General features: G+C 40.7%; 1 protein-coding gene across 2 annotated transcripts in view; it reads left to right on the top strand.

Moving 5' to 3' along the window:
* The window catches only part of EFR3A (EFR3 homolog A (S. cerevisiae)), a 63,206-nt gene that overhangs the window by 887 nt on the left and 43,415 nt on the right, over positions 1-18,904 (top strand). For both annotated transcript variants that reach the window (XM_006879282.1, XM_006879283.1), the window contains exons 2-5: positions 2,798-2,925; positions 7,556-7,706; positions 11,648-11,769; positions 18,508-18,657. In XM_006879282.1, coding sequence (XP_006879344.1) covers positions 2,819-2,925; positions 7,556-7,706; positions 11,648-11,769; positions 18,508-18,657 — 530 coding nt within the window. In that variant the 5' untranslated portion in view covers positions 2,798-2,818. The remainder of the gene's footprint in view (positions 1-2,797; positions 2,926-7,555; positions 7,707-11,647; positions 11,770-18,507; positions 18,658-18,904) is intronic.

Raw genomic sequence — 18,904 nt, 5'->3', positions numbered from 1 at the left:
TCTTCTTTCTTCTGCAGAGTGATTAATGGTTACAGACCAGTCACTCAGCAGCCCAACACTTAGTCCAGTATGACAGCAGCGCTCCGTGAGGAACCCGGTGGTGGTGGTGGTGGCGGCGGCGGCGATGGCGGCAGCGGCGGCAGCCTCCGAGTTGCAACCAACTCACAGCTGACCCTCCGGCTTTTCAGAGGCTTAAACCACATGACAGGAGATTGCCTGTTTTTTCCTTTGAAATAGGTGGTGGATTCCAGTCATCTGCCTTTGGGTTGAAAGTACACCTCCACTAGGCCACCAGAGCTGCCCTAGGAGATGATCAGTCGAGACTGTTGCAGGATTACTGGCAATCTGCAGTGCTTTATTCATATTCTAGGAGCGGGGTCCCAGGAAGAAGCCCTGCTCACTCAGAAGCCTGCGCTGCCACTCTGGCTCTTGCAATCCACCAGCTGCTCCTCTGCAGTCCCCAGCCCCTCCGAACCCCTGGAGGGTCAGCTGGGAGTCGGTTCAACTCAAGGACAGCGAGCCTTGGCTGTTAAAGTGATATGTGCAGTAACAAAAGTCATAAGGATTTGATTTCCAGAATTTGTCTTTTAAAATATAGCCAATTGTGTAACACCGTTCTGGTTGGCTTAACATTAATGTTAATGTGCCATGTTTTTAATCAAATCAGAATTAAACATTCAGACACATAGAGAAGATGGATAAAGCACTGCTGATTGCTAGTTATCCTGCAACAGTCTCTAGGAGGAAGTTCGCTGGATAATTAGTGGCACATAAACAACTCTGGGTACAGTACCCACCTTTACGGAACTTTACATCTATTGGCTGGTGTAAAAGAGAATCATACCAAATACTAAATTCCAGAGTATAAATCAGCGAGTATAATGCCATGTCAAATACATAGTAAAGTGGAAAAGGATCCATGTGGGAGGGGAAATAGGCATGTTGCAAATCAGATTTGCTAAGCTTTGACAGATGTGGGCTGTCTGGAAATGTTCCACAAACGGGTCTCTGCATTGCAAGTGAGGATGGGCTGACGAGAGAAGGGGTGGGTGTGGGGAAGCAAGAGACTCATTTGGGGTCAATCACAACTTGATCCTTTTGACTTGAAGTTTTGTCGAGCCTGCATTGTCAGTTGTAATGGGTAGCAATCATGTTGACCGCCATTTCTGATTTGAGAACTCAGATGTCTCAGTTAGTAGGCCAAGCCGGGATTTCCCTGAGGAGTGGAACATGTGGCGGCTGGAGATAAGGTGGCAGCTAGCTTACGGAGCAGTGTGACAGGCATTTCTCTTAGCCGCTCTCACTTCTGGGTGGTCAGGGAGCTTTGATCACTCGTGATCGAAGAGTGATGCGCTGACAGCTGATTCTGAGGGCTGTTACGGGAGTCTTTCATTTTGGCACAGATTCATAATAGATTGATTTAAATAGCAAGTTTTAAAAGAAAATATTTTATTTTTTTTAAAGAAAATATTTTAAATAAGAAGGGCACGTGAACTTTGTATACAGAGTGATCGCAACCCAGTTGATCACGTTTCTTTTTTCATTTATTGTGATATATTGTGATATATCCAAAATGGGTCAGAGAGTAGGTGCCCAGAATACAGAATTTTACATCCTATAGTTCCTACCCTCAAACATCAGGAATGTAATGAAATGCCAGTAAAGTAGGTGAGGTGAGGCCTGGCACCAAATCCTCTGGCAGGGTCCCTACACCTTAGCTGTCGTGACATTTTCGTCCACATGATTCTTTGTTGTGGAGGTTGTCCTGTGCAGTGTAGAGTATTTAACAGTGTTTTTGGCTTCTAAGCATTAGATCCTAGTAATTTAACCCAGCTTTCCACCCCTACCCCAGTTCTTAAAACTGAAATCCCTCCAGTTATTACTCTGGGGAGCAAAATGACTTCCATTTAAGAACACTAGACTAACTAGAAGGCCCCAGGAAGAAAGTATGCATTCACCTTTGCAGGTAAAGTCCAACCTGGTAGCTTCCTCTTTGCTGAGTTCCATTTCTGTCAGAGAAAAAAGGGAGGTGGTGGTGTAACCGCAAGCTTAAAGACGGAGTGGGGCAGGTTCAAAATGCAGAGGTCAGAGGGCTCCATCAGAGAAACAGCACCCCAACCAGAGAAGACAGCATCTGGTTATTTGAATCATACAAGGAAGTGAGGTTAATAGTTGACTCTATGACTCAGTTACCATTGTGTGAGGCTAAGGAGAGTTGGAAGTCCCCGTGAAAAGGGCAGAGACAAATGACAGTGAAATAATCCACATTTGGGGGCTGCTGTTCTTGCTTTTGTAAAGCGTTGATAAGCATAGATTTAATTATAACTTTGAATGCTTTTCTGACTCCTTAAGAGCAACAAAGCTTTATAAACAGTATAGGCAAATTTTGAATCATTGAATGTTCCCTGCTGTATTCACAAAGGAGTAAAATAGGCTTAACATTGATTCATGTGAAATTTTAAAATTGAAGCATTGTGTGCAATAATTTCTTTTTGCCAGAATAAATCACATTTCATACATAGTACAGGTAGTTGACCTGTTTCTCCCTAGAAGATGGTAATTAGAGTCTAATTTGTTTATGAAGAAACTTTGCCAAAATGAGACGTTTCTTTACTTTTTGAAAGCCCTGTACATCCATTACATTATATGTTGCATCAGAGAAGTCCAACATTAATACGGATTTTAGTATACATGATCCAAAAAGTAGCACTGAAAGAGAATCAACACTGAAAATACAAAAAAGGTACATGAAAATGTCAACAACCTATTTATTGTCTTCTTACTACTCATCTTTTAGGATGGCCTCGTCAAAGCCGACATGGAGAAATTGACATTTTATGCAGTATCTGCACCTGAGAAACTGGATCGCATTGGTTCTTACCTGGCAGAAAGGTTGAGCAGGGATGTTGTTCGCCATCGTTCTGGGTAAGGAGGTTGTCACGGTAAATGCATGGCCGTGGAGATTCGGTTCTGCCCCAAACAACCCTCCATTGGGTTTCGGGGGCTCAAGTGCCCATGAAAGGGCTCTGCCACAGAAGCAGTCCCAGCATTGACTTGTTCTTTCACGCTCGGTTTAAGAACTCTACGTTTATTTGTTTCAAATTCTGTATTTTGGGCTAGTAAACGGACATGGTGCATAATGTGTCAGTCCGCTAACCAGATGATTGGTGCTTTGAATTGACCAGTTCCAAGGAAGAAAGATGGCAGTGTCCTCCTGGAGTGCTTTACAGCCTCAGAAATCAGATGGAATGCTGTATGTTGGGATCCACTAGACAGCACTTAGTTTAGGTTTTTGCATTTGCCTTGGACTGTGATCAAGAAGTGGTATACATGAAAGATCATGATGCCTTTAGCATTTTTAGTGTGACTTGTGAGCCACCAGGAGCAGTTTCTGTTGCCTGCTTGCAGTGGTTCAGTCTTCCCTTACAGGTATTTGATCCATACTTCTGTCTAGAGACTGATCTCTTACTGCTCTTGTGTCTGAATCATCTCATGACTATCCCGCTTCGGGTTTCCTGGGCTGTAAATCACGAAAGGGACGGCCCGCTTTTCATCCTCAGAGCGCTGATTCAAATCACCTGAGAGACACACAGAGCCTTGGGTCAGCAACACAGCTCTACAGACTGTGCCACCAGAGGTCACTGGAGACTCATGTTATCTTTGTTACATGCTGTCCAGTTGAAACCAGCTCCTAGCTGACTTCAGCGGGTTTTCAGAGGTTGTAAATCACACAGAAGGAGAGTGCCCATGTTTTTTTCCACAGAGCATCTGGTGGATTCAAACTGCATGCCTTTGAGTTGGCAGCGCAGCTCCTTATCCACTAGGCCACCAGCGCTTCCTTGGAGAGCTCAAGAGCGTGTAATTCTTACACAGTACCTTTACTTCTACCTAATTATTATCTTACTAATAGGGAGCTCTCCTGGCCTAATAGTAAGAAGTTTGCTGCAATTCCAAAGGCACGTGGTTTGAATCATCTAGCGGTTCTGCCAGAGAAACATGGGCATTCTCCTCTGGTACGATTTACTGTCTCTGAACACCTGCTGAGGGGTCAGCTAGGGGGCGGTTCCAACTCATTGGTTCACAGCAACAACTAATAGATATTTTCTATTTTTTTTTTTTAAATTACAAATATTGACCCTTATTTAAGTCTTAAAATTTAAGTAATGTTAGATGGATCTTGGCAAAAAGCAGAGAGTACCAGAGGAATGTCTATCTGTGCGTCATTGATTATGCAAAGGCTTGTGACTGTGTGGATCACAAGCAGCTGTGGCTGACTCTGAGAAGAATGGGAATCACAGAACATTTGATTGTGCTAATACAAAACCTATACTTGGAGCAAGAGGCAGTAGTCAGAACAGAGCAGGGAGACACAGGATGGTTCAAAATCAAGAAGGGGATCTGCGAGGGATGTATTCTGTCTCCATACCTTTTCAATCTGTATGCAGAACAGATCATCCGAGATGCTGGGCTGTACGAGGAGAAATGTGGCGTCAGGATTGGTGGAAGAGTCATCAACCACCTGCATTATGCAGATGACACAACCCTGATTGCTGAAACTGAGTAGGACCTGAAGCACTTGCTGCAGAAGGTCAAGGACTGCAGCCTTCAATACAGATTGAAGCTGAACATCAAGAAAATAAAGATTCTCACCACTGGTCCAATTGGTAGCATCAATATGGATGGTGAAGAGATTGAGATAGTTAACAGCTTTAGTTTGCTTGGCTCCACAGTCAACACTCTTGTTACCAGCGGCCAGGAAATCAAGAGATGAATTGCATTGGGGAAAGTCAGCTGTGAGGGACCTCTCAAGAATACTGAAGAGCAATGACGTCAGGCTAGAGACTAAGGTGTGCCTGATCCAGGCTATAGTCTTCAAATTATATGCTATCCATTGGAGAGTTGGACAGTGACTAGGGGTGATAGAAAGAGAATTGATGCCTTTGAGCTGTGGTGCTGGAGAAGAGTGTTGAATATACCAGGGTCTGCTAGGAAAACAAACAGGTTTGTCCTGGAGAGAGTGAAGCTGGACTGCTCCTTGGAGTCAAGGATTCTGAAGCTTTGTCTGACATACTTTGGTCATATTGCAAGGAGGGACCAGTCCTTGGAGAGGGACATCATGTTTGGGAGAGTGGAGGGACGGTGCAGGAGAGGAAGACCCTCGATGAGATGGATCGATTCTGTGATTGGGGTGGTGGGAGGGAGTGTGTCGGAGACGGTGAGGTTGGCACAGGATAGAGCAGGGTTTAAGGTTGTTGTACATAATAGGGTCACTATGAGTCGCAAGCGACTCATCAGCACATAACAACAATTTGAATCTCTCAATTATGCTTCAACTTTGTACCCCAAGAAAATCTCATGCTATATAATTTATAATCTGAATTTTTTTTTATCATTTCACATTTCAGTCAGGATTGATAAAGGATGTGAAGGTCTCTATAAAATAATTAAGTCTTTTACCAAAGTGGACCATTAATAAACTTTTATTTTCTTGTTCTGATATAGCTGCCATGAATTGGAATGGACTCAGGCCGTTGATTTAGTTTTGTTGTTGTTTCAAACATATAATTTTAAACAGCATTGTAAATTTAATTTTGAGATAACGCCTGCTAGTAAAGGATGTTTGGAAAAATCGTCTGTAGGCTTTTAAGTTAAACCATATAAATGATTTTGCCATCTAGTCAGGCAAAAAGAGGTTCAGCATTGTAATGTCCCGTGAAGAAACAGAATACTTGTACAGTCTCTGTAGCTCTGTTTTCCTAGTGCATAGACTTTGTCAATAGACTTATTTTAGTTAATGGGCTTGCCATTAGCACCCCATTAGTTATTGAGGCTTTTCCACAAGAAATAGTAGAAATTGACATCCCCAATCTGTCAGTGTGTGTGATACTGTCAATTTAAAGTCTGTATCTAAACTGAAACAAAGTTCCTGTTAACTATTATGGATTTTTCGTACAATTGTGGTTTTACCTATCAGGGTAAATACGAGAGACCTTTTGGCAAGTACAAGTGTTTAGCCACCAAGCATCAGATAAGCAGGTCAGACACATCCTTCACAGAGAACATGTGAAAGCAGTCAACTTCAACAAACATATGTCTTGAAGGAAGTACAATCAGAGTGCTCTTTAGGGGCAAGATTGGTGAAACTTCGTCTGGCTGACTTTGAATACATTATCAGGAGGAATCTTTCGAGACACTGAGAGAGGGTGAGCCAACGAGAGGAAGACTCAACGAGATGGATTGACCCGATGATTACCATAACAGGCTTGAACGAGACAGCACGAGGTTAACAGAGGACAGGGCAGGGTTAGATCTGTTGTTCACAGGATCACTGTGAGTTGTAGTCAGATTCATGGCACAAGTGGTAAGGAGTTGTACTGCCAACCTAAAGGGTTACAGTTCACATCCACTGATTACTTCATGGGAAAATGATGGCAGTCTCCTCCTGTGCGATTAAACTGCTTCTGAAAACCCTCTGGAGGTCAACTAAGAGTTGGTTCTGATTCAGTGGTTTATAACAACAACAGATTGTTCATAGTACTGCTTCTTCTATTCTCTAAGAGGTAAAATAATTTCTCTCTACTTTTCCCCCAATGAGTCTTAACACACAAATAGATTTATTGTTGATGTTGTTGTTGTTGTTAAGTGCTGTCGAGTCGTAGGTGACTCATAGCGACCCTATGAACGAAAGTCCTCAACACTTGCGTGTGTAACTTTCATCCTTTCTCCAGGTTCATAGGGTTTCCGGAGGCAAGCTATTTCTAGAAGTGGATGCCACTCCTGCTTCCATTATTGTTGATAGTTGAAGGAAAATTACCAAATTTAATTTTTAGAACGTAAGTTAGAATCTGATAGAATATAAAGTAAAATTTTTGAAACTTAAGCATATTCTCTTGCTGCCAGTACTGTTTTCCGTAATCAGAATTAATGGTAGGTATAAATAACGGGTTTGGGTCAGATATAAGAGAAATATTTTTCAAGGTTTGGAAAGCAGGAAATGTCCATTTTTAAAAGCTAAAACTTGCACAGCAGGAATCTTAAAGTGCAGTGGAAGAGTTTATTAGAAGATGAAAATGGAGCAGTGCACATACTTGAACACAAGGACTAAGCCTGGCTGCTAACTGAAATGATGCTGTGGCGTGGAGTGGTAGTGCCGGGAGAGACTCGGCAGTCTGCCTTCAGAACACCGGCCTCGACCATCCTGTGGAGCACAGTTCTGCTCAGACACACGTGGTTGCCATTAGTTGAAGTCAACTCAGTGGCGATGGTTTTGAAAGATCATTAGTTCAGTGTGAGAACTGTATTTCCTTTGTTGTTGTTCAGTGTCCTGTAGAGTGAAACCGACTCATGGCTGACCCTCCAGTAGGTTTTCAGAGGCAGTAAATCGCACTGGAGGCGATTGCCCAGCCCTCTTAGACATCACTTGTTGTGTTTGACAATTCTGTGTTTGCCTTTTTGTGTTATTTATAAGTAAATCTCTTTTAATTCTGTTAAGGAAAGCACTTCTGAGAACTGAAAGTACTAGAAAAACCTTGACACTGTTTTCCCCTTCTGCTAGGTACGTTTTGATTGCTATGGAGGCTTTAGACCAACTTCTCATGGCTTGTCATTCTCAAAGCATCAAGCCATTTGTAGAAAGCTTTCTTCATATGGTAGCAAAGCTGCTGGAATCTGGGGAACCAAAGCTTCAAGTTCTTGGAACAAATTCTGTGAGTAAAGCTACACTCTAAACTTTTTTAAAAGAATATTAATTTTAGACTCACTAAAAATTTAAGTAGCATGTTTAAGATTATACTTTTAGAATGTCCTTATATTGTTCAAGAAGTTTATAAAGCTAATGTTCAGAAACAGTCTTTTAATAGTTTATTTATATATTAGAAAATTGGGAACATATTTTGCATTGAGAATTTCTGGATATTGCTTGTTAACTAAAAAGTTAACATGTGTAGCTGCCAGCTGTGAAGTTGGGGATCTGAAGCCCACTCAAGGTGCCGTAGAACCAAAACTTAGCAATCTACTTCCCAAAAAATCATCCACTGGAAACCCTGGGGAGCAAGTTCTACTACCCTGGGGACATAGAACTGAGCAGCTGGTGGCTGTATTGTTGTATACAGAGCTTTGTGCAGTTTTTCAAGCACTTTTTTTGAGCATCTTCTTACATCATTCAAACTTTGAGTAGTTAATACTTTTAGAATTTATTCATGTGATTAGTGTGTGTGTGGTACCATCAAGTCACAGCTGACCCACAGCTGACCTTCCAGGGGGTTTTCAGAGGCAGTAGACTGCACAGGAGGAGATTGCCCGTCTGTCTTCTGCAGAACATCTGATGCATTCTTTAACACTAAACTTTATTTCAAAACCCTGGCCTGGAATGTATATCAAAATCTTGGAAACTGTTATTTGGAACAGTAACTTAGCTTCTGGATTCCTGTCTGTAAGAGATCATGGAGTATTCTTACCAGGCTGTTGGAATCATGAGGTGACAACTCGTGCTGAGTACAGTTTATGGTGCAGATTAAGTAATGGCTGTTAGTTTAATCTAAACTTGTAGAAGTATGTGTAGCTGTTTTCTAGATAATTAAGAATCATTTAACATTATAATTTAAAGCTAATAGCTTATTTCTAGTTCAGGTCAAGATATCTTTTGGTACTTGAACAGACCCATCACAGAAGAAGAATAGGTCATAAAAAGACTTCCCATAAGAAAAGTCCTCTACCAGACGGCTTCACAGATGAATTATACCAAACATTCACAGAAGATCTATCATCAGTTTTATTTAAAGTATTTTAAAAAATAGGAAAAGAAGAAACAGTCCCAGAATCATTCTGTGAAGCAAGCATAACCCTAGTACCAAAACCAGGCAAAGATATTACCAAGAAATAAACTTTTACAAACCAGTATCTCATGAATATAGAGGATATCTTTTTTTTTTCTTTTTTTCCTCTGTCCACTTAAAAGAGGATATCTTTTGATGTCACAGTTTGATTTTTTTTTTTTTAAGAACTTTGTAAGTAAACCAATATAAAATGAAAATTTTACTTAAAAAAACAAAACAAAAACGTTAAACCCAAGAAGTCCTGGGCTTGCAAATCCTTTGAGAAGTGAGTTAGTCTTTCATGTTTATGTTCTTTAGAAAGCAGAGACTATAGTTTTTCATTCTCTTCCTCTGAGATTCGATGTTGGAGAAAGCATCTTACTCCACTGCAGGCCGACTCTCATTATTATGGGCCCTATAGACTCATAAGGATCTTTTCTCTAGGAATGTTGAGATCTTTGAAAAGAGAGGAGAGAGATGAAAAGAAAACTAAAAAAGAATAAGATAGGTAGGGGAATAAAAAGAACGAAAGGTGAGGAGGGATGGTAGAGAAAGAAACTCAGACCACTGGTAGCCTAATGGTAAGGAGTTGTGCTGCCAACACAAAAGCACAGTTTAGTTTTTAAAAATTTGTTCTTTTTTAATTTTAATTGTTGATGACACAACCTTGCTTGCGGAAACTAAAGAGGACCTGAAGCACTTGCTGTGGAAGGTCAGGGACTGCAGCCTTCAGTATGGATTAAGACTCAATATCAAGAAAACAAAGATTCTCACCATTGGGCCAATGGGCAGCGTCATGATGGATGGTGAAGAGATTGAGATTGTTCACAGTTTTCGTTTGCTTGGATCCACAGTCAACACTCTTGACACCGGCAGCCAGGAAATTAAAAGACTGTGATGGGAAAGTCTGCGGTTATAGATCTCTCTAAAGTGCTGAAGTGCAAAGATGTCCATCTAGAGACTAAGGTGTGCCTGATACAGGCCGTGGTCTTTGCAATCACTTGTTATCCTTCAAAGAGCTGGACAGTGACTAGGGAGGATAGAAGGAGAATTGATGCCTTTGAGCTGTGGTCTTGGAAAAGAATATTGAATATACCATGGACTGCTAGGAAGAACAGGTTTGTCCTGGAGTGGGTGAAACCAGGATGCTCCCTGCAGTCAAGGATTCTGAAGTTTCCTCTGACATACTTTGAACATCTTGTAAGGAGGGGCCGGTCCTTGGAGATGCCATGCTTGGGAGGGTGGAGGGACAGCTCAGGAGAGGAAGACCCTCGATGATATGTAGGGTAATAATGGGGGCAGGTGTGTCAGAGATGGTGAAATTGGCACAGGATAGGGCAGAGTTTATGTTGTACATAGGATTGCTATGAGTCACAGGCAACTTGACAAACATAACAACAACAGTTTTAATTGTGTTTCCAGCAGAGTTGCAAGAATTTTTGTAAAATAATTCTTTTGAATATACCTTTTGAAAGCCATCAGTCTTCTGTATCCTGTCAGGTTTTCTGTGTATGTGTGTGCACATATGCGTGTCTGTGTATATATGTTGCTGTTATTTACCATCAAGTCAGAATTGACCCATAACTGACCCCCCAGTGGGTTTTCAGAGGCAGTCATCACACCGGAGGAGGAGATTGCTCATCTTTCTCCCACAGAGCAGCTAGTGGATTTGAACCGCATGCCTGAAGATTGCAGTGCACTTTCTTAACACTAGGCCACCAGAGCTCATGTATATACACACATATATAAATACATAAATTTGCTATAGTATATTAGTAACTTGCAGATTATTTTAGGCTACTTCATAGAATAAATCATCAGGTAAATAAGAATAAGGAAATTATTTTCTGCTGAGAAAAAGGTTATACATTAAGAAATCTTAGGCAACTCTGTAACTCTTTTTTTAAAAAAAATTTTTTTAATAATTTTAATGAACATTTACAGAGAATTTGGATTTCCATTCATTCATTGCTGCACTTCTCTCCCCACCCAGCCCTCTTCCCCCGCCCCCCGATTCGCTCCTCTAACTCTGTAACTCTTGAAAGATATTTAATGTTTCCTAGACACAAGGATAACTCACTTACTTTCTTTTTCAGTCTTTGAAAGGATCTAGAATAACTTTTTCTTTTCTACTGAATTTGCATTGTGTTTCCATCAATTTAGATCTATTTCCCTAGTCCTACTTTTTTTTTTTCTTTTTTATTATTTTTTTGTGCGTGTACTGTCAAATCATATCTGACTGGTACAGGAGGAAATTATCCCTCCTTCTCTGGCAGAGCATCTGGTGGATTCAGACCTTCTACCTCTGGGATTGCAGTGCAGCTTCTTGCCACTAGGCCACCAGAGCTCCCCTCGTCCTACTTTTATTTACATTAATATGATTTAGTCATGTTTTATGTAACAGCTGTCAGGGAAGTGTTCCTTCCCCTGAGTAAGAAATAAGGTTCCCTGGAGGTTGTAACTTAATTGTACTTGCCCTTGAACCATTGTTAGCATGTAGCACTTTAGGTGAGGAACTTCCTTTGGGAGAGTGCATTCACTCCTTCATCCAGAGTTAGATTAAGAAATTAGATTTACCATTTATAAGTCTGTATCCTTGATTTCTTTAAAATTCATTGCTAGAAACTTTTGCCCCTCTGGTAAGTATATCTTTATATTGGTTTATAGGCAAAAGCCATATACATTGTGTTTTGTTTACATACATTGTGTTTTATATAAATATCTTGATTGCTGTTTATTTGGATATTTCTTGTGAAAGGATGCAAATAAATGTGTTTGTTCCATTTTTGTGTAAAGGTATAAAACATTCTCCTTTTATCATTTTTGTTTTTTAGTTTGTCAAATTTGCAAATATTGAAGAAGACACACCTTCCTATCACAGGCGTTATGACTTCTTTGTGTCTCGATTCAGTGCCATGTGTCACTCCTGCCACAGTGATCCAGAAATACGGACAGAGTATGTATTCTTCACCTGATGATTTGTAGTCAGAGTAATTTATCGGTAAATACGTCTATCATGCACTGTCATAACAGTTACCTGCAGAAATGGGTAAATGCTTTGTTCTTAAAATATGACTTTCCATTACTGTAATGACAAATGACCAGAGTAACAAAACAGAAAGCTTGCCCAGTTCACTCAGGGAGAAAATCTTGTCTTTGTGGTGGCCTGGAATCCTCTTTCTTGTTCTTCCTTGCTTTTCTCATTTCCAGGTCCTTACCCCTGGACCTCCCTGCTATTCCTTGAACACTCAGATGTACTCCTCCTGTGACCTCTGGACTCTTACTTTTCTCTCTGCCCAGAGTCCCTAGACAGTCACATGGATTGTCACCTCACTTTGCCCAAGATGCCTTTAAATGCCACCTTTTCAAGAGAGTTTTTGCTTGGTTAGCCTGTATTTAGTACCAGTCTCCTCATCCATCTGTCACAGCCCGCAGTTAGTCCTCCTCTCTTCCCAGAGCTGCTTGCTCCCCAGAGCTCACTGGAAGCTCCTCCAGCATCTGTCTTTATCCACTGTGGCGTAAGGATAGACTGTGTTATGAGGACTACTCTGCCATTAACATTTTGAACAGTGCCTGGCACATGATAAACACTCTTTGAATGAACAGGAATTAAATCATTTTCTTAATTTCTTAATCAGGAATAAATGTGTATTATTGAATCACCGTCCATCTGAGGTTGTTGTGACAAGTGATTTGAATATTTTCTGCAAGTATCCCACTAAAATCCTGGACTCAAGTACTTCTGTGCAATTAGAGGTTGATATCTATGTAGAAATGCTAAACTTTAAAGTCACCATGACCTTGGTAAAGCTAGAAAATAGTTTGTGGTTGATAAAATGAAAAAAGATTAAATCCTAAAGAGTTCTAGTATTACGGACATTGGATGGTTGAATTTTAACATATTTTAAATTAAGGCAATATGTAGAAATAGAAATGAATTTCAGTTGGAGTATTGTTGGTCATGATAGATGGTAAAAAGATTGAGATTGTTCACGGCTTTAGTTTACTTGGCTCCACAGTCAACCTTCTTGGCACCAGCAGACAGAAAATTAAAAGACATTGTGATGGGAAAATCTGCTTTTAGCGAACTCTCCAAAGTACTGAAGAGCAGTGATACCAGTTTGGAAACTAAGGTATGCCTGATACAGGCCATGGTCTTTGCAATCACTTTCTATGCATCAGAAAGTTGGACAATGACTATGGATGATAGAGGGATAATTGATGCTTTTGATCTGTGCTGTTAGAGAATAGTACTGAATATACCATGGACTGCTAAGAGAACGAATATATTCATCCTGGAGATTAAACCAGGCTGCTCCTTGGAGGCAAGGATTCTGAAGCTTTGTCTGACATACAATGGACATGTAAGGAGGGGACCGGTCCTTGGAGAGGGACGTCATGCTTGGGAGAGTGGAACGAGAGCGCAGGAGAGGAAGACCCTCGATGAGATGGATTGATTCAGTGACTGGGGTAATGGGGTAGGAATGTCAAAGACAGTAAGATTGGCATGACATAGAGCAGAGTTTTGGGCTGTTGTACATAGAGTCACTATGAGATGCAGGTGGCTCGACGGCACATAACAACAACATGGTTGGTTTATACAAAAGAAAAGAAGAGTAGACTTTACCTTAATTTGAAGGGAACTGAGAGATGAATAATAGTCTTTTACAGATGTTAGCTACTGGTGAGTTGGAGCCAACTCATAGCTGACCCTCCAGCATCTTTTCAGAGGCAGTAAAAGGAGCAGATTTCCTGTCTTTCTTCTAAGGAGAAGCTGGTTGATTAGAACCCCGTGCCTTTGGGTTGGCAGTGCAACTCCTTGTCCCTAAGCCACTAATGCTTTTTCAGATACAAGACTTAATATCTGTTTAAGATGTTGTTAGTGGTTTTGTTTTTTCCCCCCCTCAGTATATAGCAGCAGTTCTACCAGGTTTCCTCCTGTGTGGTTGACTGCCCCTGAAAACCTGCTGGAAGGTTCCAACTGGATGATACACAGCTACGGTACCACAAAGCAAAAATCTGTAGACTTGCCAAAGTCATTTCTGAGGAAGTCTGGAGCCCTAAAAGTCAAGATTACCATTAATCTAAAATAATTAACTTATGTATCTCCTTACAATCATAAAATCTTTTCTTCTTTCTAAAGAATTTTTTTCCAGTTCTATAAAGTTACTTCCTATTCTCAGAAGATGTTAACAATGAAATAAAGATGTAAAAATAAAGATTAAGAAAGTGCCTATTTCTTTTTAAGATTTTAATATTTTGTGGCTTTTTTTTCTCAGGAAATATATTTAGAATTTAATAGAGCATTAGATTCAAGCTAATGATATCTTAGTCAAAGAATGAATTCATATTGCTTATCTATGAGCGTAAGTGTAAGGACCAGTACTGGAACCAAAAGGTAAAGATAATACATTTTGTTTTCTTTAGAAACGAAAGTTGTCTTGAATATAGGAACTATCTTATTTAATGTAAGCATTAACAAATAAAACACAAGAATTTATAAATTCTCAAATTTTGGTTACAGTGAATTTGACATATAAATCAACTAAGTGAAAAATAGATGTGATCACTATAATATTTATCAAAGGACATATTTAAGCCATTACAGATTTACTAAGAGCCTTCATTTTTAGCTTGTAACACCCCCTAGTGGAATATATTCACTAGGTGGGACCAGATGATCACAGAGAAGCTGGGAGTGCGGCACAGTCTCTGGATCTGCCAAAACACATGGAGATCATGACGGAAATCGAGACGAGGGCCCTCCTGCTGAGGCAACGGAAAGAGAAGAGGGCTTCCTCGAAGCCAGCATTCAGGCCTCCTCAACTAGGAGATGATATCATTTTGATTTTTAAAATTTTTGTTAAAACCATCCTCTTGTTATATTTCTGTTATAACAGTATTAGGTAAGAAAGAGATCATTTCTAGTACCTCTCCACAATATTATATTTTCTATGTTTGTATAATGACTCATGTGAAACCTATACTCAGACCAGGAAGCAGTCCTCAGAGAAGGAAACACTGCATGTTTCAAAATCAGAAAAGGAGTGTGTCAGGAATGCATCCTGTCTCCAAACCTTTTCAATCTGTATGCAGAACAGATCATTCAGGAAGCTGGGCTTTATGAGGAGTTATTTGGCATCAGGATTGAAGGAAGACTCATCAACAGCCTACATTATGTGGATGACACAACCTTGCTAACTGAAACTGAGGAGGACTTGAAGCACTTGCTGCAGAAGGTAAGTATTGTAGTCTTCAATATAGATTGAAGCTCAACATCAAGAAGACAAAGATTCTCACGACTGGGCCAGTTGGCGGCACCATGATGGATGGAGAAGAGATTGAGGTTGTTAGCAGTTACAGCTTGCTCAGCTCCACAGTCAACTTTCTTGGCACCAGCAGTGAGAAAATTAAGAGACAGATTGCACTGAGAAGATCTTCTGTCAGAGACCTCTCCAGAGTACTGAGAAGCAGCAATGTCAGAAAACTGAAGTGCCCCCGATCCAGGCCATGGTCTGCGCAATGCTTGCTATGCATCAGAGAACAGGACGATGACAAAGGATGACAGAAGAATTGATGCCTTTGAATTGTGGTGCTGGAGAAAAGTCTTGAACATATCTGGCACCTCCAAGAAAACTTAATAGGTTTGTCTTAGAGAAGGTGAAACAAGTTTCTCCATGGAAAGCTAGGATTTTGAAGCTCTGTCTCATATACTTTGGGCATGTGGCCAGGAAGGACCAGTCCTTTAAAGAAGGACATCATGCTTGGAAGGGTGGAGGGACAGCATAGGAGAGGAAGACTCTAGATGAGATGGATTGATGGAGTAACTAGGGTGGTGAGAGTAGGTGTGTTGGAGTCCATGAAACCGGCTCACAACAGAGGAGGCTTTCAAGCTGTTGTACGTAGGGTCACTATGAGTCGCAGGCAACTCCACGGCACATAAACAACAACATACAAAGAAAGGGAACTCTGGTGGCTTAGTGAGAAGAAGCTGTGCTGCAGTCTCAAAAGTAAGTTGTTCAATTCCCTCGCTGCTCTGCTGGAGAAAGATGGGCCATCTCCTCCCATGCAGTTAACTTCCTCTGAAAGCCCACTGCAGGATCAGCTATGGGTCAATTCGGACTTGTCAGTACAGAACAAGTAGTAAAATATGTTCTCTTCAACCTGTTTTCTCACTTCACATGTGGTTTTTTTATTATTTTTATGAGGTTTTTGGTATTTTTTTAATGGAGGATTCAGTGAAAATTTACTAGTTTTTTAACATAAAAAATGTTTTAATATTTTTCCATTGTTATACATTTTCTTCCCTCTCTCACCCCTTCCCCATCCTTCTCTGCAATGCACCCCTTGTTCCTGATATATTTCTTTTGGACAGTTCTTACCCTCATCTGATTTAAAGCAGTATTCATTATCTGTCCACTCTTTTCCCATTCTCTCTCCAACCCCCCTCATGTCTGTCCTATTTTATAATAGTGATGTTATGCAATAATTATCATTTTGTGACTGAGATACTTTGCTTAGCTTAATGTCCTCCAGGCTCCCCCGTGTTATGTAATGTTTTAAGAGTTCATTGTTTTTTCCATACCGCATAATATCCATTGTATAAATGTACCCTAGTTTTTCTATTTGTTTGATAGGCCTTCCATTGTTTTTTAAAAAAGTTAGCTTAAAAGTTTCTCAGGTCAAATACAGGGATCTTAGTAATTTTACCTGAAAGTGGTCTGTTTTTGATAAGATATTTGGAATTTTAAAATGGCAGTATTTAAAACTTAGAAAAGCAAATTAATAAATTAATTTTTTTGGGTACTGGTTTTAGTTTTTTCTTACTTAGCCTAAAATAACTTCTATTCCATTTTTATTTTTAACTTTGAAATTTATTATCAGTTCCTTTACTTTACAAGACACTGTCAAATAGAATTCCTAGTTTGGGGTGAAATGATAACAACCAAGGTTTTCTAGAAATGTTTGTCCCACCCACCATGATCCGTCCCCTCCCCCTAAAAGCTGCACCTCCATGTCGGATCCTCAGTCAGGACCTCAGTGCCGGAGGAATCACCACTGTTGTCATTAAGATTCACACGCACCAAGGAGCTGCCCCTTAGGGCTTAAGCCCTTTCCATGAATTTGCCCGTCGAAGTTCCTACAGAGCCCCCTGCTGTACGTAGTGCACTTGTTCTGTGTTCTGATGAGGAAGTTCTGCGAAGGTTAACTGGACTGTGCTGCTCCAGCCTGACTGGAGATACGGCTTGGGTGCTTGCTGGAGAAGTTAGTTATTGGCAGTCCCTGCCTGGGAACAGGAGCATCATCAGTTGAGTGTCCTCATTTGGGCTCCTGTATCACAAGCCATGAGCTGTGTTCTAGACCGTCTTGGGTGGAATGTGGAGAGAGGAAGCACAGAACAGAGGAGCAAGTGCAGCCTTTGAGAAAGTCTTGGCCTGCATCTCTAACAGGCAGTAGCCATGAGTTCGTAAAGCAGACACCTCTTGTTGTAATGCTACCTTTGTTCACTTGGTAGTAGCTGCCCAGAACCCACTCGAGCCCTTTTCTACATTTTAGCAGGCTGTATGGGTAGTTTTGAAATTGCCTGTGTGCATCTTTATGCCACCCATGCAGTGTCACGTCACTGCCACGTCTCCTCCCGCTGTGACTCTTGCGCCCTGACATCATTTCCCCACAGGCTTGTAGAGCACTATTGTCCTCATCTCTGGAACTTCGATTCTTTAAAGCTGTTTACAGTACTTAGAAGACGGTGCGTGCTAAGTCAAACAAAACATCTGATTGGTTAATTTTTCAGGTATTCAAGAAAAAGGAAGTCAATAATTAAACTTGTCTCAAAGCACAGAGAGGGCCAGTGGACTGCCAGGTTAGCTTTGGTGGAGAAGTGGTTGGAACCTGCAGATTTTTATTTTTTTTTAATTCAAAGAAGAATGTGAAACTGCTGGAGAAAGTTAGGGGCTCTGGATTGGGCAAAGGGTGGAACCTCATTCTCTCACCGTGTTAGATGTATGTGAACCAAGTTGCCTGAGCTTTGGTTTTATGGTTCTCACCTGCCGTTCCTTGGTGGGGAACTCTTCGGGCGTGGGGGAAGGGCACCCAGGTCCAGGCACACCTCTCCGTGAGCTGCAGACACTTCTCCGAAAGACCTCGTGAGAACCTCGTTCCTGGTTGTGGGCGTCATCAGCATCACTCCGGGAAAACTGAGCACAAACAATGCTTTAATGAGATGATTTTGACGGAAAATACACAGCCTGTTACTGTAATGTGCTGTCAAATCAGAACCAACTTGGCGGACCCTCCAGAAGGTTTTCAGAGGCTGTAAATTGCAAAGGAGAGTGTCCATCCTTTTCCAGTAGTTTGTGGATTTGAGCTGCCTGCCTTTGGGTTGGCAATAATGCCTTATCCAGTAGGCCACCAGAGTACTTGATACTCATAGAAATGTCTATGTACCTGCGTTTTGTACTCCTTTTAAGTATTAAATATTAATTTGTCAGAAATGGTATTCAAAGTAAGCCTTTTTGGGAATTGCTGTATCTCTGTGTTCCTTTAAGATCTTGGAGATATTAATTCCTTCAGCTTGTTGCATATTATTTTATTATCTTGAGATAATAGTAGTCACTTGTATCCATTCTCTTTGGCAGGCTCACAGCCTTGTTAATCCTTTCTCATGTGACTAAAATTCTTTTCTCTCCCGTAGAATCCGAATTGCTGGAATCAGGGGTATTCAAGGAGTGGTTCGCAAAACAGTTAATGATGAGCTTCGAGCTACCATCTGGGAACCCCAGCATATGGATAAGATTGTTCCATCTCTGCTGTTTAATATGCAAAAGATAGAAGAAGTGGACAGGTATGGAATAAAAGATGTTAGGAGTAAGACCGTGTCACTTTTGTACTTTTGTATACATACAAAAGTGTTATATACACATACAGACGTATGAGTGTGCTTGCTAGGATGAGAAAGTTTGCCCTTATAAATATAAATAGTAAAGTTGTAAAACCAGGTGAGGTGAAAATTATTTATGGAAAAAATGTTAATCCTTGATGACAGTAGGCTTTGTGTTGGAATACATTTTTACTTCATTTGCTGTTTTTTT

The sequence above is a fragment of the Elephantulus edwardii genome, unplaced genomic scaffold (assembly GCF_000299155.1).
Source record: "Elephantulus edwardii isolate Elephantulus edwardi_28Jun2011 unplaced genomic scaffold, EleEdw1.0 scaffold00003, whole genome shotgun sequence".
Classification (NCBI taxonomy): domain Eukaryota; kingdom Metazoa; phylum Chordata; class Mammalia; order Macroscelidea; family Macroscelididae; genus Elephantulus; species Elephantulus edwardii.
This window is presented reverse-complemented; position numbering and strand designations above follow the sequence as displayed.